This window comes from Idiotropiscis lumnitzeri, chromosome 8, assembly GCF_059441095.1.
Source record: "Idiotropiscis lumnitzeri isolate Australia: NSW breed Sydney's pygmy pipehorse chromosome 8, RoL_Ilum_1.0, whole genome shotgun sequence".
NCBI classification, from domain to species: Eukaryota; Metazoa; Chordata; class Actinopteri; order Syngnathiformes; family Syngnathidae; genus Idiotropiscis; species Idiotropiscis lumnitzeri.
Genome location: NC_142398.1, coordinates 12,352,428 through 12,372,618, shown reverse-complemented (window position 1 = coordinate 12,372,618; position 20,191 = coordinate 12,352,428). Strand labels below are relative to the sequence as shown.

Genomic DNA, 20,191 nt, shown 5'->3' with positions numbered 1-20,191 from the left:
ACTGAACGGTAAATTACTTATTAATATTAAGACATTTGACTGTCTTCAGCCTGAAAATTCATGTCTTTATTGCTGTAAGATTCAAGGGAACCCCAAAAATATTATTCAACTAATAAGTTAATACTCGGCATTACAGAGCAGTGTAGAGAGCCCAAGCTAATTTCAATAAGCATAGCAAGGTGTGTAGTATCCTTGGGGTATTTTGTCAAAAGGATTTGACAGACAACGTGGGAACTATATTCAATTGCGAAATAAATGCAGACAGAAAACATCAGTTCATTTGCCTTCATTTTAATAGATAAACAATTCATATAGATGAATAAAGCTGGCAGCCTATAATGTGGTTCCGTGAGGTCCTACAGTGGCCGTTGACGCCCACTGATCTTGTGACCAATCAAACTCCTGACCACATCTGTGTTGCCGAGAAGAATAGTCTCCATAGCAACCACATGCACACCTTCATATCTTTCGAATGAGAGGTTATCATGTACGTGTGTCGACAACAAACTCAAGAGTTGTAAAAGAAAAGGGTGGCAAAAGCGGGTACATTTGCTGCGCATGCAACATTTTATGGAGTCATAATTTTGTTCAGGTTCAATATATCTCTTGCTAAAGTAACTCGGCACTGCTTAATCTGTTATTCGGGCACATTTCACACAATATAAGCTTTGGGTTCCATCTTGCCATGCAACAATGTCCCACAGGGGGAACGGGATTCGTGAATGAAAAGTGGAAGAATATTTTGAGGTATGGGCCATCGCTCATCTGATTTGCTACCTAAAATTGTGAGTAACAAGGGATGGATGGGGGCAACAAGCTTCTCAAGCAGATTCTTCAAAAAAAAGAGGCCATATAATTTCTTTATACAGTTAATTGTCAATGCCACTTGAAGTTTACTGTGACACTAAAGACAAATCAAAGGCAATGACGTGTTGTGTATTTAAAACAAAGTTTTTGCCTTGTAAAAATGTGGGTTCAAAATGCCTTTGACATGCTAAGGGCTAGTTTCCTTTTTAGAAGTAATAGATGATAATAACACAAATGGTGAAGCAAAACATTTAGATTTATTTATAACAATACTCACCAGTGTATATTAATTATCCTCTATGAAAATTACAAATACTTTATTATTATTATTATTATTATTATTATTATTATTTGTTTGCTTGACTCTGTGGTATTTTACTGCCTCCCAGTGGCAAGGATTCATACCAGGAGGCGCCACATAATGAATTAAGACATGAAATAATGATGTATCAACTGTTTAATTCTTCACATTCTGTTGTTATAAAGTATAATATTGAAGAGTGCTACTTTTCTTATTGAGAAAATAGCCAGTTACATATTTTGTCAGTGTTCAGTGGAATGAATTAAAAAAATGGTTTGATCCTGTCACTATATTTTCTTGTAGACATGACTTCTTCTCATCACAAGTTGCAGTGGCTGACAGCAAGCTCGCTCCAGTGTTCTGAATGAGTCATCCAGCCCACAAGGACGTCTCCTAGAGAACGCTACAGGGAGCTGGTAAGAGCTGCAATTGGAAGCGTGCAATCGTCCGTATGCAGCGTGAAAAGCATGCGCATGTTCACCTTGCCTTGCATCTCAATGTCATCAATGAGAGATGCTTTGGTTCCTACAAGGTTAACTTGCTGTATTGGGTTCTTTGCTGTGCTTCTATTGTGACACATTTTAGTGGCGACAAACTTGACAAGTGGATATAGAAAGTGAACATTTTTTTGTGTGTCACAATAAGTCATATCAAAACTGGCGAAGACCCCAAAACAATGACTTCCCTGAATGTTACAGTACTGTAGCTTCTCAAAAACTACTCCACTGTACTAGTACTACAATAATGAACAACATTAAAATACAGTACATTTTCATCAAAAATGCGCCAGAGGTTTTATTCTTAAAATGCATTTGATGTTTGTCACTGGAACCTGATACACAGTTTGAACAATTTCATTGCAAAAACTCAGGTCAATTAGTGGAGCCCCGAGTTCAAAGCACACATGGGGAATTGGCATTTATAGCTGTGACGCTGCAAGCAAATGGAATAAACTGTCAATAGAATTGAAGTTAGTCTCCAGTGTAAATGCTTGAAAATCTAGGTAAAAAAAAAAGTATTCCACATCCTATAGTTGAGATCTTTTCGAGCATTTCTATAATTTTTTTTCAGAAATCATATTCTTTCTCTGTACGCTTTTTTATTTATTTTAGTAAACTGCTTTTTAATCCGGGGCGGCACTGTGATTGTTGGTTGGCCCGATGGCCTCACAGCGCAGAGGTGCAGGGTTCGATTCCGACTCCTGCCTTCCTGTGTGGAGTTTGTATGTTCTCCCCGTGTCTGCGTGGATTTTCTCCGCCACTACGGTTTCCTCCCACGTTCTAAAGACATGCATGATAGGTTGAATGAACACTCTGAATTGTCCCTAGGCATGAGTGTGAGCGTGGATAGATGCTTATAGTTGAATGTGCTGTGTAAATGAAGCTGCCTTGTCTTAAATATGGAGAAAAAATGCTTAGATTTAAATTTATGGTGCAAAGTAATCAAATGAAAATGTGAACCAAATAAATGCTTAAAAGTAAACTGTTATTCAATATTAAATGCTAATTTACTTAATTTAGTGATTCCTCATCTCTCTCTCTCTCTCTCTCTCTCCCTCCCTCCCTCCCTCCCTCCCTCCCTCTCTCTCTCTCTCTCTCTCTCTCTCTCTCTATATATATATATATATATATATATATATATATATATATATATATATATATATATATATTCCCCCACGTGCACAGTATACAGTACAGAAATAAAGGGATTTCTGATTCTGATTCTGATATTGGTGTTTTTGCCCAGCCTCTTCAGCAGTTTTGGCATCGTCTGGAATAAATCAGTTCTCTGGCCCCACCTCGTGGCCACATTGAACAACAACATACTCAGCCTTAAAGTGGTCCCGTCAGTGTGCAGGCTTCTGACATGGGGCGATAGTGTGATCTTAAACACACGAGACCCACTTCCTATTCCCCTTTGAGTTGAAAGCAGTTCATCACTCCCTCGCATCTTATTATATGAAAGTTGAAAGGACAGTGTGAATGAACCTACTGACCTGGTTTACGTGGCCTAAAACCCATCAATCCACCTTCCCATGTGACGTGTCTTGATCCATGTGCCACACATGTGCAATTTTTGCAGGTTCACTGCTTTGCAGATTAATTTCATTATATTTAAATCAGGATTATTATCATTATTTTCCCACACAGACTGTTACTGCAGACTTAAGTAGAAGCCAGGAGCACATAAATGAGAGAAAATGTTTTGGGATCACATCAAACTGGTGCACTTTCAATCGTTTTATTGGACAAACAGTGACAAACTACAGCACACACTAGCACATTCTTTGCTGACTTGCCAATAGCGCCAACTTGACGCCGTCGCTCAACAAATACAGTGGTTCAAGTTTAGCCAGTTAACAGCCAGCCAAATCTACATTCTCATTCACCGACTTTCATGTCACCTCACCTTTTAAAATACTACAGTGTAGAATGTGAGGAGTTTGTGAGTGTTTCCATTCTTCTCTCCTGAATTGTGGGCTCTGCTTTTTCAGGTAGACACAAGTAATATATATATATATATATATATATATATATATATATATATATATATATATATATATATATATATATATATATATATATATATATATATATATATATATATATATATATATATATATATGTATGACAGGTCTTCGGCCAGTCACAGGGCAGACATAGACACCGACACCATAGCTGGAATAGGCTCCAGCACCCCCTGCGACCGGAGAAGCGGTACAGATAATGGATGGCTGTAGTAATTACTCCCTGCATTTTTTTAAATGTGCAAACTACAAATACTGTGAGGTGTTGAAAAAAAAATTACAATTGTTTCCCGAATGATCTTTTGTACACTTTGTGTACCTTAAACTCTACATGGGGTCATCGGTTTACGACGGAGTTTCGATCTTGCGGCGGATTTTTAAGGAAAAGGTGCTGCAGTTTATCATACAGTTTACAGATCTAGCGTAATAAAAAAGACTCTCATAATTATAGTCAATGTGTGTCTTTGCAACACTTAACTAACTAACTAACATAACTACTGAATGAAAAACAGTGTCAGGAAATCGATCAATCGTTAATTTAATAAATGACACATTTGGTTCTGCACATTTTGCTGCTCTGATTGGTTTGTGTATGATAATCAAAAGTAGGGAGCAGGACACAGAAGAATTAACACCGAGAATTGAAATGTAAACATTGCACCACTATTTGTATTCCACAGAAGAAAAAAACGAAAGCAAACTTTTGTGATGTTTTAGTAGCGCTTTAAAATGACGTAATGAGTAATGCACACACGGATTGGACGATGACGTTTCTTGCACGCCCCCCTCTGCTGGATTTGGCCTCTGATTGGCTAAGCGGAATGTCTGGGTTTTTTTCTGCTCTTCGTTTATCCAGTGGTGAAGCGAAAGTTTTGCATCACTCGAATCTTAGTTGTCACACTTTATACAGAACTGCGTGTGTGTGTGGTGAAATTCAAAGTATGTTAGAACATCGCTTTAGTGGCTTACTTGCAAAGGAAGAACACTTTAGGATGTGTATTTGGTTTTAGCACAAGTGTGGAATTCCTCCCATCGTGAAAAGTTTAGATTCGCCTTCATTTATTTCCTCATTTAATCTTAGACGGGATCGTTGCCGTTCTAATATTTTTGAAAGGAAAAAGGGGGAGGGGAAAGTGAAGTTTCTGGGGAGGAAAACAACATGCCAGTAAGGCGTTTCGGCGGTCACAGGTCTCTGGTCAAACGCTCTCAAACGCCCAAACTCTCGTACGGTTATTCGAAAATGAACGTGTCAAAAGGCGGATACCGTGTTTTCTCCGCCAACTCCAGCATCGCCTGTACCGAGCTGGCCAAGAAGATTACTGAGTAAGTACACTACATATTAATTTTGGCTTTTTGCTAACTTGCTTGTTGATGCGGAGTTGCAATTGGCACGAGGCTGTTGTTTGTGATTTAAGATTCCCCAAATCAGTCTCTGGACACAAGTACGCATGCGCACAGCGCATGAATGTACCTCGTGACCCCCCCCAATAAAACAAGACCTTGCGACATAACTTGTATCTTTGAATAGACTAACATTTTGATCAGGCTTGCATAACGAAGAGCAATTTTTCAATTATATTTCAGTTTGTGTTTTTTTTTGGTTTCTTTACAGTAAAATAATTTAGAGGCGCATGGCTATGTGGTATGTATGTGTATATATGTATATATATATATATATATATATATATATATATATATATATATATATATATATTTTTTTTTTTGGGGGGGGGGGGTTGAATGTCATGTGTTTGTCTAACATAGTTTTTTTTAGATTAAAAGGGTAATATCCCAATTGGGCCCAATTAGTTCTTCCCTCTTAAATAAAAAAAAATGACTTGAATATTTTGGTGCAGATTGTGATGCGTAGAAAGTCAAAAATGTCTTTTCATGCAGGATCCATGCAGAAGATCTTTAAATTCACAGCTAGCTAAACAGTTAGTAGCCCCTGAGGGATTCCGTATTTTGTCAGGATTCAATTTCTCACAACAAAAAAGTGAATTGTGTTTTCATGGTCGTGCCAGGACATGAAGGAGCCTTCCTGGTCCCTTACATTGAACACTCGCTCTAGACTGCGGTTGAGTGAGATTATTTGGGCGAGGTTACCAGATATGTGCCAAGCCTTCACTCATCCGTGGCACACTTATTATCACAAGACGGTTGCCTTTTAATTAGCAGCATGTTTTTACTACGCAGCACAATCCGTAAAGTTGAAGCTTGCTCAGAATGTGGTGTATCTAGTACCGGTACACGTCTTTTGAGAAATCCTGAGGTCCATCCATCAATGCACGTTTCACACAGATTCGGGGCATGAGATTTTTTAATCTACAACCACAATTAATTGGCTTCCTTCTTGTCATTGTTTCCTCTTGTACTTTTTTCTTTCCAGACGTTTAGGTGTAGAGTTGGGCAAGTCGGTGGTATACCAAGAGGGAAACGCAGGTAAGGCAACAAAGATCTCTGCAGTCTCTCGCTTCCATTTTCAACCATCATCTTTGTCGACGGAGCCCACTTTAATATCGATTGTGCTCAGAGACCAGAGTGGATGTGATGGAGTCTGTGCGTGGACAAGACATCTTCATCATTCAGACAATTCCCAGGTGAGATGTATAAAAAAAAAATCCCTAGAAAGTAAAGAGGACTTGATTTTTAGTTCATGGAAATGTATTAGCCATACAGGAATAACCTTTTCTTCTGTACGGTGACGTAACGGATCATCTGACTGCCACCCTCTTATACTGATTACAGCTAAATGATTACTGGTGAAAGGAAGTTCTCTTTTATTAGGATATAAAAGACAGTTAAAGATATACAGTAATTTGTAGGGATGGACCGCCACAAAAATCAGCCAACTGCATCTCCTTCTTTGTGATCAATCTTTTACTCAGATGACTATTTGGGCATTTATTTTTCTTTAAAAGCTACCAAGGATATGACATTTTGCTGAATAAGTTTATCAGCATCTATTAAATCGTACTGTATTTTATTTTAGTATTTTATCATTAATATTTTGTGTCTACTGGCGCCATTACAGAGCTGGCGCTACCAAAAATAATATACTGAAAGTATCGCATGGATCGGATTAGTAAAAATCTAACTCGGCAAATTTTGCATTTCTGTTGCAGAAAACAATCATGCAGTAATTACATCTTCTGAACAATCTTTGTTCACCAATTCCACTCGGCTTAACTTTTTGCACACTTCCCAGTGACCCTTACACAATACGTTGATTTCCCATCGGTTCCAGACCCCCCCTCAAAAAAGGGGTGGGGGTGCGTCACAAAAGGGCATCTGGTATAAAAACTGTGTCAAATATGTTGATTCCGTGGCGACCCATTCATACATCCATTCTCTGTCCCTCATAATGGTCACATGCGTGTTTGGAGTTCTTCCAAACTGACTTTGTCTGGTTGCAGTACCATTTCCCACCATTGGAGGGCACTAATACACTGAAAAGATCCTAACTGCTTTCGATGAAGTAGAATTGCATGTGTATAGAGACTGAAAACGTCATTGCGAAAGATATATGCTGCCGACGAAGCCTCGGGGCAGACAACTTGTGTCAACTTGGCAAACGTTTTCCCCCTCCCTTAAAGTGATTTATTTTGTTCGCAATTTGTAATATCCTAAAGACTTGGCAATGGACCAGCTTTTTCAATCCACTGTACATTTATGGTTTTGGTTATAACGTAACTGTTGTATGTGTTGTTGCAGGGATGTCAACACGGCCATCATGGAGCTGCTGATCATGGCGTATGCCCTAAAAACATCTTGCGCCAAGAACATCATCGGGGTCATCCCTTACCTCCCTTACAGCAAACAGTGCAAGATGAGGAAGAGGGGCTCCATCGTTTGCAAACTACTCGCCGCCATGTTGGCTAAAGCCGGTACGTGTACTCCAATCATTGTGTCACTTTTTCTGCAAAAAAGTGACTCAGGTATTCTTTTTCTATCTATTCGATTTTTCAGGACTGACTCATATCATCACAATGGACCTTCATCAGAAGGAAATCCAGGGTTTCTTCAGCTTCCCTGTTGACAACTTGAGAGCTTCCCCCTTTCTCATCCAGTACATCCAAGAAGAGGTGGTGCTGCATTACACCGTACTCGCAAGCTGGCACGTCAATGTTGTGACGTATAGTATCAATAAGGCGCAGTTTTTCTTCCCTTTTTTGTTGGCCACATCTCTAATTGAAGTAGATAAATAAACTGTCTTTCATATTAATTCATAATTTCAGCGGAAGTCTCTTATATAAAACCACCAAATCATTTAACGTAATATGGATTATTGTATTGCTTGTGTTTGTTAAAAATGGGAGGAGGTCAATGAAAAAAAAAAAAGTCAGATTAAATCGCAACATTGAAGGAGAAAAAAAAATCGTAATGATGTGATACGATACAGTGAGATCAGCTCTAAGGTCATTTTTGATCTATTCCCACACCTCTCAGATTCCAGACTACAGGAATGCTATCATTGTTGCAAAGTCCCCGTCGGCTGCCAAGAGGTAATGAAACCATTTGCAAAGTTCATATCGTTCACTTTTTGCACACTTCATCTTTACATATTGTATTTGTCTCGTGCTGTCATCGTGGATATTCCCATTTCTCTCTGCAAACACGTCTCTCTTTTTGCTGTGTTTGTTTGAGTTATTTTGTGTTTGTACATACGACTGCTTGTTTGTCAGTTTCTTTGCCACCCGTATGTCTCAGGGCTCAGTCCTACGCCGAGAGGCTGCGACTCGGTTTGGCCGTCCTCCACGGCACCGCTCCCAATCTCGAGTCCAACATGAGCGACGGGCTGTATTCGCCGCCGCCGACTCGCCCCAGCGCGGGACACACCGGACTGGAGCTTCCTTGTAAGACGGGCCCGTTCACACATTCCTGAAGAAAGTTCTTTACTTGCATTTGACACATTGTAACGCAACAGCAGGCGGTGGCAACCTCGGCCCACTTTACAATTTGTATATAAATGTTATAAATAACCACAATTTCTTCCATAATAATAGAAAAAATGTTCGACTGTTTCATAAATGCAGTATGCCCCTTGGAGGACTTTATAGAACCTGCAATACATACTATTTATCTTTTTTTTCCCCCTGCCTTGCCTTGGTTTACTTATCATATTGTTCACAACGTGTTTTTCACCAAAACAGGCGTCAGCAGATCTCGTGTGCCGTTCCCTGGGATTGAGCTTCCAAGTATGAGCCCAGTGTATGAATGACTCCATTTCACCCTCTTGTGTGTTTTGGGATGCTTCCCCTGAATGGAATTTTACTGAGGAGTTTTTTCTCTTGCTTCCTTGACTTTAGTCTTAACAATGTTTTGGTTGGTTTAATGTCTTTTATGTTCCCTTTCTCTGGACCAAAGAAGGAGGAATGATTGAGGCGCTGGAAAGATCATCTATTGATTTTGCTTGATTAGTAGTTTAACCTTTGGTGACCTATTAATTTCTTAAAGCAAGGTAACCATTAGAGGGGAGAATTAGAGCGCAATTTAAGCGGACTGACCAACCGTTAAAGATCGAATTTTCTTATTTTGCCCGTTTGCATAATCTTATTATAAAATACAAGTATGGAAACAATCATACAAAACTGAGGTTAGTCTCTTCATTTCGATGTCATGTTTTGTTATATTGTTTACTTAGCACATTTTTCCCCATTTCCAGGCATGAAATCTAAGTTGTTTACTTTAAGAAAATGGTTCGAAATATTAGAGCTTGAAAAATGTCAAGTTTTTTTAAGTTTAAAAATACGCATTTAAGACTGCTGCGGTTATGCGCTTGGTATTATTTTCTTATTTTTCAAAAGCAGATAACTTTGCTTATTTTAGGTATTATTGTTTTTAGTTTAATTTTTTTTCTTAAAATTTCCAGTGATCTTTTTGCAGTATTGTGATACTATTTCAATACATTTTCTACGCTAGCTTTTTAGTTATTGTGTAATAACACAATTTCTGTTGCATTAAGTGTGACATATTATTTATTTATTTTTTTTAAACAAATTTTTGGGTGTGAAATCCAAAAATAACACATCACATCAGCTAGAGGATCTCCATTTTCTAAAAATATGTATGGAAATAAAATACAATATTTATAAGCTTTAAAAACTAAATGTTTTTCACTCCCGGCCATTTTAAGCGATTTCTTTTTACAGTATGTTTTCAAGCCTAGTGTGCCGTGGTGCTTGGTTGGTGGTCAAGGCTGCTGTGTACAGGTGGAGGCACTGCAGATCAAGTGTGGGGGGGGTTCTAGCTTGTGTCGATGATTATTTGGTATTCTTTCATTTACTTGATTGAGAAACATTGTCTTAAATCTGGAAGGAGCACAGGAAATGCTCCTTTTTGCAACATAGTAAATCCTCGAAACAATGATTCCAAATAATGATCGACATAAAGGACAGCTCGACGCATATAACTCATTTGACAATGTTGATATGGACGAAGGATGAGTGCAAATCATTCTCGGTGCACCAATTAATTGCACTTTGTTAAGATGGTAGGCTAATCAAGTCTTGCATGCCGTTTGCAGGTTTCAACCAAATTTCTTTCCATCAAATCTGCATTCCCTGGAGGAATCTGCTCCTGATTGCACTCTGAAGGTTCTGTCTTTTCTGCGGCCTAACTTTGTGTTGCTGTGTCTTTTTAGTGATGATGGCAAAGGAGAAGCCACCGATCTCTGTTGTCGGAGACGTGGGAGGAAGAATCGCCATCATTGTTGTAAGAGCGTAAACCTTGATACGATTTGCATACTTCTACTTGGACTGCCACTACTTGCAGCTTCGAGCTTTGTATACATTTGGAACTCAACACCAGAGGTGGACACCGTAGCCAAAATTGTACTCAAGTCAAAGTACTGTTACCTCAGTATAATATGACTTAAGGAAACAAGTGGACATCCGAATAATTACTTATACAATACAATTTTATTTATATCGCGCATTTCACAAGAGCTTGACTAAAAGTAAAAAAAAGTATGTGGTGAAAAAAAAACTACTCAAGTACTGAGTAACTGTAGCAACAGCAGATTTATTTTTGTATATTTTTTAAACAACCATTATATCAGACAAAAATACAAAATTATCTGCAGTGAAATTAAAGTCCATTCAATCAATTGAATTAATTAAATTTTAATTAAACAAAAAGCTTAAAATAATCTTGTGATAAATTCGTATACTTTAATAAATAGTAGAAAAATAACCTGCGCAAACGTCCGTCCGTGTTTGGGATTGACTTAAAAATTCAGTCTTAATAAAAACTTTGCAGACTAACCATTTTACATGAATTTCCATCATTTGTTTCATCAGCGATTGAATGCCAAAGAGGACAAAAACGCATTTGAGCATTGTGATGGCCATTGCAAGCTTGCGATGTTTAATGCACTAACTAATCATTAAAGAAAACCCTTTTGCGATCCTGTCAGAGAATATTTAACAGGCCCTTTAATTTAGAACAAAAAATGGCAATGAGCAAATACCATTTTTTGTTTTAGGTGAAATAAGGTTCGTGTTAGTCACGGGTTTGAAAATCCTTTCCGATAATGATGCTAACAACACTGGATATGTCTTAGGATGACATCATCGACAACGTGGAGGAGTTTGTTGCCGCCGCAGAGATCCTGAAGGAGCGAGGCGCCTACAAGATCTTCATCATGGCCACGCACGGCCTGCTGTCTGCTGAGGCACCCCGACTCATTGAAGAGTCTGCCATTGACGAGGTAAAAAAACGCATTTGCGTGCATATGTAATGATACGCAAATGAGGATATGGCTTGAGTTTAAAAAAAAAAGCTGTAATTCGTTGTGCGAAAACCTCACTTACAGTCGTTTCATTATACCTTCATGTTGGCTCATTTTCAAACTGATACAACTTTCAAGCCAGTGTTTTTAACACTGATAGTGACATAGGCAAAGAAATACAAATACGGAGGCTGCAGGACAGACCGTCAAAAATTGGGTAAAGTGTCCATCTAAGATTACTAAGGCTGTCAAACAAATCTTTTTTGAGTTCATTAACCTATTCAATTATTCTATGGGTTCCGCTGGTAAACGCCCCGCCTCCTCCTTGTTTCAAGGCAGAAATTGTTTGGTGACCAATTTTTTTGGGGTCAACTTTGCCGAGTTTTTTTTCCCCTTCAACGCTAATGATAACTTACAATTCTGATCAATTTTTTTGTTTTAGAAGTCTGTATCAAAATGATAGCCCTTCATACCAATCAGTAGCCAAGAAGTAGCTCTTGACCTGAAAACCATTTAATTTCATCGAATGTATGTTGGCTAGTTTGACGCTAACCTGTTATGTGAAAAAAAAACAAAAAAAAAACGCACCTGACAAATACACCACATGACAAAAAAATTAAAAGTAAAAAAACTCAACTAAAACAAAGCATTTTCCCAAAAACTAAAACAAATAAAAACTAAAAATAAAATAAAAATCTGTTCTGAAAATTAAAGTTAACTGAATTCGAAATAAAAACTAAAATGAAAAATCCAAAACCATGATAACTGCGCTGCATCTCCAGCTAGTGAAGCTCATCTCTGCCCAGCGGGTTGCAGCATATTTTGGAACAACACTGAAGGTGAAATCCGCAGCGGTTCACTGTATTCAAGTTCTTGAGAGGCTAAAAGTGTGTTGCTTTGCATCCCTCTTAGGTGGTCGTGACCAACACGGTGCCCCACGAGGTACAAAAGCTGCAGTGCCCAAAGATCAAGACGGTGGACGTGAGCATGATCCTTGCCGAGGCCATCCGCCGCATCCACAACGGGGAGTCCATGGCCTACCTGTTCCGGAACATCGCCGTGGACGATTGAGGCAAAACACAACAAATGACACTCGATCACCAAGCACGTGTACCGTGCCGAATAGTGGGAACAATATTTGACGACTGTTGCTCTCTGTACATTGACATGATGTGTCACGTGCAGTTTCTCGCCATTTGGCAAATAAAAACCATTCTTTTTGAGTGCCATGCCATGTTTTGGAATGTGATTGGAACAATTACTGGGAAACAAACGTACTTGTAGTGAAAATGGCAGAAGTGAGAATGTGTGTGAGTGTACTTGCGTGCAGAAGTGAATATGTGTGCAGAATTATTATTAGTCTGTGAAAGTGTGTGCAAATAAATGACTGGGAAGTTTAAAAGTGTTGTAAAATAGAGGAAATGTGTGATGCTAACCATAGAACTTAAAATGGAATTTAATGTGACTTGAAATCATCCAGCTTCAAGGCAAAATATAATAATACCTTCAAAGGTCCACTAGAGTAGTTTCATTTTAGTTTTAGTGGCAATTATGTTCTGATTTGGAGGCGCTATAGACTAAAGTTTGCTTTTAATGTTTATGGGGACTTAATTATGACTTAAAACAAAGAAATGGTGTCAAACCTATCCGTCATTTTATGTGGTTTGTAAAAACCTGTGAATCGACTGAGTTTATTCATTAGTATTTTAATATTTATTAATATTTAATAGAAAAGACAGAAATACTCAATTAAGATGGACATTAGTTACACTGGTCAACAAGTTTTTTCATTGATTTTTTTTTGCACTGATTCCAATTCAATTTTTCTCTCTAGCACATCAGGTTTTAATAATAATAACTAGTAATATTTTGTAGTAATATATTTATGAATTGAAGGTTTGGTTAAGCAACAAATGGATTTTTTTTCTGAAATGTTGTAGCTATAAATTTCACGTGATAAAATGTACATTGCGCAAGATTTTCTAGGTCAAACGTAAAGTAGAAAAAAATTCAAATATCTCAAGCTTGATATTCTAGAAAACAGTAAAGCGATTTTTTTTTTTGAATCAGCATCATAGATACTTTTCGGGACACAAAGTAGAATTTGCTACTGATCAGTGTTATTAGTGATTGTTAATAAATAAATAACTGCAAGGGGCATTTCTAAAATATGATGAAGCGTGTATATATTCATATGGTTTCACAGTCTTAAACTCTCAGCAGCACATTTACCTCACAGCTGCTTGACTGGTTTGCATTTTTTCACGGAAGAAAAGGCTTCTTAGACTTGACTTTAACTGAATTTATACTTTAGTTCAATGGTTTTAACCACCACAATGACCATCATGAAAATATATTAACCTTGTAAGCCTGTAGTTTTCATCAAAAAGGAGGCAGAGGCTTTAGTCCTAAAAAGTATATTTAATATTATTGAATGCGACTCTAACAGCATGCACAATTTGAACATTCACGTTCAATTAAAATGCACTTAAATGTCAAATAAAACTTTCACCAAATTAATGTTTGAAAACAAACATGTTTAAAAAAAAAAAACTGAAGTGTTACCGCTCAAGCCAGACCAGGTACTATGAGATTCCCAAGTCCCACGCTTTGAGAATCACTCCTTTAAAGTATGAATTCCAGGATTACGTTAACTGGTGTCTATTCAATATTTCCTTCTTTTACATGTCATGTGTGATCAAAAGGCAAATTAGCTTCCTCAGCTCATTCAACATCAAAAAGAGTTTCTACCCCAGGAAATGAGGCACTGAGATATTTCATGTATTGCAGGCTGTAGGAGTGCATCTCATTACCTTTTAAACGGGATAGTAGAAGTTAATGACTCCCAATGTGTCACATTTGACTCCAAAGCAAATGCACTCATTTTCCTCTCATGTTTTTTTTTTATTCTGCATGGGAAGAAGTTGAATGCGCAGAAATATTCCGATTCACGCTGCACAAATGCTGTGATTCCGTTTCAAATGAATGCTGATTTTGTTCCAGGACCTTGAACTTGTTCCAAACGCCTCAGAGCCTCTTTGATCAGCTGAGGAGCTTTGACCAAGTCCAGGGGCGAAGACTGAATCACAATCTGACAGCAGGATACTTGAGAATAAATGAAAAAAAAAAAAAACATCTTACGTTAAGCTTAAAAACAGGCAGAGGTCCAAAAGTGGAGGTGGCCCGCTCGGAGAAGACAAAACACCTGTGAAGCGCGGTGCTGAAGCGTGTTTTAAAAGGGGAACGAAAGAGGAACTCCAGACCAACGTTTACCCGGCCGTTTCCTCAAAATAAAACAGGAAACTCGCTTCGGTCTGTAGCGCGAGCCGGTAGAGTGGGTTAAACTTGAGCAGGTCATGGTTAAAGGGGAACATCTGCTTCAGGAACCACTCAACGGTCCCACTTTCAAACCTGTTCAACCACTGAATCATTTCTTATTCAAATGACACAATGCTCAAGGGCTGACTCGGGTTTTGTTCTGACTTGTCACTTCAATTGGGCTGTCACGTTCATTTCTTGACTTCTTGCTGAAATTTAAAGGATAGAAACGTCGACCTCTTGTGGGGCGATGAACCACATTTGCTAGTTTAGGGCAAAATGGACTCCTCACTATAATGCACTATAATCACATGATCTCCCTCCCAGCCAATCAGCATTGAAGTACGTGATACATAAAATTTCTATTTAACCGGTGACAGATCATTTCAAAAGAGGACTTTGCCTTTTTTTTTTTTTTTTGCCAAAAGCAGAACAGTCACGCTGCAATAGAATTACGTTTAAAATAAAACACAAACGACTCACTCTGATTTAGGATTCATTTGTAATATATTACCAAAAGTGGAAAATGAAACTGACAACTCCGTGAGTTTCAGTCTTTGTTTAAAATAAATTGAAGTGTAAAATAATTCAGGTTCAACTGTTAAACGTTCAGTATGAAACTATGAAGTTGTCATTGTATTAAACTAAAAATTAAAAATAACACCCGAACTGCATTTAAGCAGTGATTTTTTTCGTCGAACACTAGAGGGAGCCCTTGTTCCACTCATGGCATATACTTGTTATCCTACTCCGAAATCTTTTTCAGTTTATTTCATTTTTGAATGTGTTAAAAAATAATACGACGTGTAGAAAAATGCATACAGGCTTTACATTTGATAGATGGAATGTAAACAGTAGTTTATTTTTACAATTTTAAGCTTTAGGGACGTCACAATCATGGATATCCCGTCTCAATTGGGTTGTGAGCAGGTGTCAACTTCCTCTTCAGAACCATTTCCTGATCTTGAGCACGAGTCATCCCCTTAAATGGACTCTCAAATTGCAGTGCATGCAGTGTATCTTTCTAAATGTTCATTAGCCTTAGGTCACTAATTCACCTCAGTCTGTTTTGTGCTTGCAATCCTTTTTGCTGATGTTGCCAATAGACTTTTTCACTGAGACATTTAACTAGTTCGTCAACATGTAATAATTAATCAAATAAATAGAATGTAACAAATATACAATTATTTATAGTTAATCATAATTTGTAGCATGTAAATACAACATTTAGGATTCAATATCTAAAACCCAAACATTACTTATTTTTTATGGGTTTTTTTCAATTAGAAAAATAATTCTATGATAAAACTTTTATAAACAAATTTTATAGTTGGGTTTTGGAAAATAATTACATTTACATAATTTCTAATAATAAGAAGCATCGAGTAACACAGGAATAAAAGAGTACTTTTTGTTCTGGGGATTAAAAATATCGGTGTTTTTTGTTATTTCTATGAATAACACAAAGCGTTTATTTACCAATATCTAAAACACAGTGTAGTTGTTAAAAAAAAGTAGTTAAAAAAATATTTGCAAAATAATAAAAGCACTTTTTAATTTTGTGATTAAAAAGGTCTAAAAACCAAAAGCATCTACTTTTGTTTTTTTTTTATGAAAAGTATTTTATTTATATAATAAAACGCATCATGTGTGATAAAAAATATGTTTGGGATGAAAATGTTATGTTTTCATTGGACAAAGACAACAGTTAACATTCAGGTAGACTCAAACCACATCACATATGCATTTTTTATGCGGCATATTTAAACCCACAATACATTAATTTCAATAAACAAAAAAGCACAACAACCAAGTATGAAATGATAAAATATTCATCAGAAAAAACAACGTAATCTAATATCGTGAATAAACTTAATTAAAAAAAATTTAAATGTGCTTTTTGAAACATTTTACAAAAAAAGCAATGGCTCACATGCACAATTACAAAAAGATATACCGTCATAAAATGTTACTGATAAGTTAAACATTTGTGTCTTGTGAGTACAACAGTTATGACAGCCTTTTAAGTGTTACATTGATCTTAACAGCAGCAAGTACGCACCAACCTGCACGACATTAAGGGAGGAATAATTTATTTTATTTTTTTGTTATTTTAATCATGATGAGTCACTTCTCAGGTGTCCTTCACTTGAAGATCAAGAAGCCTGGAGGACAGCGCTGTTCACTTGCCGCCCACTTTTGAACAAGTCCTCTTTTGTCCCTGCCTTTAGGACACGATGCAGCTGTTGGTCTTGTTCATGGGCGGCCTGAAGCCGGCGTGTTTCGGAAAGGTCTCCCTGCGTCGACGCAGGGCCGGGCTGAGGCGGCTGGGCAGGTTCGCCTGCTGCAGGAGTTCCTTGAACACCTCCATCACGTTGTCGTTGTCCTTGGCCGAGGCCTCCAGGTAGCTGCTGTTCCAGTCCATCTCCACGATGGACAGCACGTCAGCTCCGGACACGCGCCTCTCGCCCCCGCGGTCCGTCTTGTTGCCCACCACCACGATGGGCGTGTACTTGTCCTCCTTGATCTCCAGAATCTCTTCCCGCAACCTCTTGACCGTCTCCAGTGACTCGGGGTCGTCCACGGCATAGACCAGCGCGAGGGCGTCGCTGTTCTGGATGGAGAGCTTGCGCATGGCCGGGAAGGAGTAGCTGCCGCTGGTGTCCAGGATCTCCACGGTGATCTTGACGCCACCTACGTCGTACTCTTGGCTGTGGAGCTCCTCCACAGTGCGCCGGTGTTTGACCTCAAATGTGTCCTGCAGGAAGCGGCGGATTAGAGCCGTCTTGCCCACCCCGGCCGCCCCCAGGAAGACGAGACGCACCTGGGTCTTACCCTTCACCTCCAGTGACATGCTTGGACACCTGACAGGTAAGGACTGGACGGACGGATGTCTCCCTGTACTCACCCACTGTTAGTTAACGTCTCTTGAGTCAGCCTTAGATTCAGCATTCGACTGTAGCTTCTGTAAAGACGCGCGCCCTCTTTTTATTCTTGTTTTGGAGAGAGAGTGAGCACGCCCTCCCTGCACTCGCGGCCAATGGGCACGCTCAAGTCTGCTGGAAGGCATCCAATGAAGACGAGTCATGCAAATAAGGGCCATGATCAGGAGCCGAGGGGTGTAAAAGGTGTTTTGTAGTGGGGCAAGTGCAACAAAAGAAGAGGACTGGCGCTCTCTAAGTGTTTCACAATTTTTATTGAGTCTCAGTTGACATCAAGTGACTCATCTTTTTTTGCTGGCAGCAATCTTCACCACAAGCATCAGTTAGCATTTGCATAGTAGTCCCAAGTTTTCATGTAATACGTGACTTAAACACTATGGGATGTATTCACACGCTTCTTAAACGTTACAGAAATATGTTTAAGTCGACTGAAATATTCCCCAACAATTTACCTAAATAATCTTTAATATGCTGAAATACTTCTAAACGTAATCTAAATCATAAAATACACTCTAAACTACAAAATACTCCCATCAAATGTCCTAAATTATCTTGGATCTCACGAAATGACATACTCTTAAATCTGCTGAAATACCAAAAAAAATAATAAAAGTAATAAAACATAATCATTGATATACTCTATAAAGGCTTCCTAAATACTCATAAAGCTACAAAAATCCTCCCTAAATTGTCACTCATGCTGTCCTTGGGGCTAACAAGTACCCATGGGAACCTTTTTTTTTTGTTTTGTTTTTTAATTTTTTTTTTCATTTCATTTATTTATTTTTTAAATATAATGCACAGTAAAACATTTTTTGCATGTATATAACTGTTCACTGGGAAGGAGAAAAAAATTGGAGGCGATTAACTTCAAAGAGGTTGATAACACATATAAATTGCATAAATACAGCCGAATCTTCTGAAGTACTGTCTAAAAGCTACCTGAATTCTCTTCATGCCCAGCTTTGGAAAAAAGGTGATGACAACCTTTTGTCAGGCTTCTCAAAAAATGTGCTTTGTCAGTGTGAAATGGACCCATTGACTGTGTGATCACAAAGCTATTATTCTGCGGTATGAATGGCAACAGGTTAATTGGACCATCTGCTGTCTCGTCAAAGAACATATTGTTTGTTCTTCCTGTCGCAATACGTCGTTGTCATGAATAGACAAACAAATATTATTATTTATTTTTTTAAAGGAAGTAGTTAGTAACTTTTGGATCACTTTAGTTTAAATGGCACCTGTGGCACACCTGATAAACTCAAAGAGCACAGTCATGCACTTGTTTGAGAGTCACTGTCAAGGTACAAGGACAAAAGCAAAGTCTTAAAGGGGAATTAATCCCCCCAGAAATCATAAAAATATTCACAGTATCAGCCAACACTAAAAACACGTTATTCTAATTATTATAAAGCGTCCATGGAATAAGAAATAGACAGAATGACTCATCAATGTTCTTTGATTGAGAGCCACCATGTTGGGCAACATCACCATCTGATGCTGACCGAAATAATGTCACAAAGCTTCACTGTCAAACCAAATGTCTCGTGATCAAGCCCGGAAAACAGGTTAGTGGATTCACTGTGTAAACTGCGTTAATTCCCATAACCGCAGGTTGATTACATGATGGCTTGAACAGTTTATTTTTTGCTAGGTCATGTTCAATGATCATATGGTTTAGTTTGTTTTTTGCTTGGTGATGCCAGCCAAAATTCAAGATCTGGGCGAGTTTCAGATATACTGCCACTGTGAAAGTGAGAAACACAAACAAAATGAAAACACTCACAAGGAGCATGGAAGAGAAGCGCTCACACTGAACTAACGGCATGCCTTACGGCAAATCCAAATAACTGCAACTCTTCACGTTTCCCACTAGGCGACCTACAAATCTAACACAGTATTTTATATATGTATATATATATATATATATATATATATATATATATATATATATATATATATATATAAAATTTATTTATTTATTTATTTTTTTTTAAATAAAGCTTACCGACCATCCAAAATTAAGTGAGATGAAATTAGTTTTTTCTTTCCTAAAAAAATGAAACTGACATTGTACTCTGGTACGATGTCATCTTGAATTTAATTATGCATTTTCCCCCCTGATTTATTTCTATAAATTTTGTTTTCAATATGTTTGTCGTAAATTGTTCAGCGCAAATACATAAAATATAAATAAAGATGTTTTGTATCGTATCGTCCTTCCCCGTTCTGTTGACAGCTGACAAACTAACTTGATGGTGCATTACTGCCACCAACAGATATTGTCCTTCCATGACGAGGAAACCAAATCGACTTGATAGTTGCTGGATGTTGTGAAGTTTGCCGCCGCCATCATCATCTACTAACTTCCTCTTTATTAGACAGGGCCATCCCAGTTTATCCTGTTATTGTCGTTAACGAGCTCCTTTCCATGTGTCCCGAATTGTGAAGTGAACCAAGCAGACAGCACATTATGGACACTTTCACTACACTTCACACCTTGCTGCTTAATTAGCGGTGATGTATTGCTTATAAATTGACTTTCGAGCCCATCGTTGCGACTT

General features: G+C 38.1%; 2 protein-coding genes across 4 annotated transcripts; one reads left to right on the top strand and one right to left on the bottom strand.

Annotated features, from left to right (window-relative positions):
- Window positions 1–4,458: 4,458 nt before the first annotated feature.
- LOC148332207 (phosphoribosyl pyrophosphate synthase-associated protein 1-like) lies at window positions 4,459–12,601 on the top strand. 2 transcript variants are annotated; one of them, XM_088303634.1, is made up of 11 exons: window positions 4,459–4,958; window positions 6,025–6,077; window positions 6,169–6,235; window positions 7,350–7,522; window positions 7,605–7,720; window positions 8,085–8,140; window positions 8,346–8,491; window positions 8,789–8,833; window positions 10,279–10,349; window positions 11,200–11,346; window positions 12,280–12,601. In XM_088303634.1, exons 1-11 carry the CDS (start codon window positions 4,795–4,797, stop codon window positions 12,436–12,438), a joined length of 1,197 nt encoding a protein of 398 aa, XP_088159760.1. In that variant the 5' UTR covers window positions 4,459–4,794; the 3' UTR covers window positions 12,439–12,601. The 2 variants fall into 2 exon arrangements, with proteins under 2 accessions (XP_088159760.1, XP_088159761.1); XM_088303635.1 differs by lacking the exon at window positions 8,789–8,833 and having other exon boundaries at window positions 4,460–4,958.
- Window positions 12,602–16,420: 3,819 nt separating this feature from the next.
- Window positions 16,421–17,654, bottom strand: rasd4 (rasd family member 4). 2 transcript variants are annotated; one of them, XM_088302842.1, is made up of 2 exons: window positions 17,510–17,652; window positions 16,421–17,443 (listed from the first exon to the last, which is right to left on the bottom strand). In XM_088302842.1, exons 1-2 carry the CDS (start codon window positions 17,537–17,539, stop codon window positions 16,913–16,915), a joined length of 561 nt encoding a protein of 186 aa, XP_088158968.1. In that variant the 5' UTR covers window positions 17,540–17,652; the 3' UTR covers window positions 16,421–16,912. The 2 variants fall into 2 exon arrangements, with proteins under 2 accessions (XP_088158968.1, XP_088158967.1); XM_088302841.1 differs by having other exon boundaries at window positions 16,421–17,654.
- Between the last annotated feature and the right edge of the window lie 2,537 nt (window positions 17,655–20,191).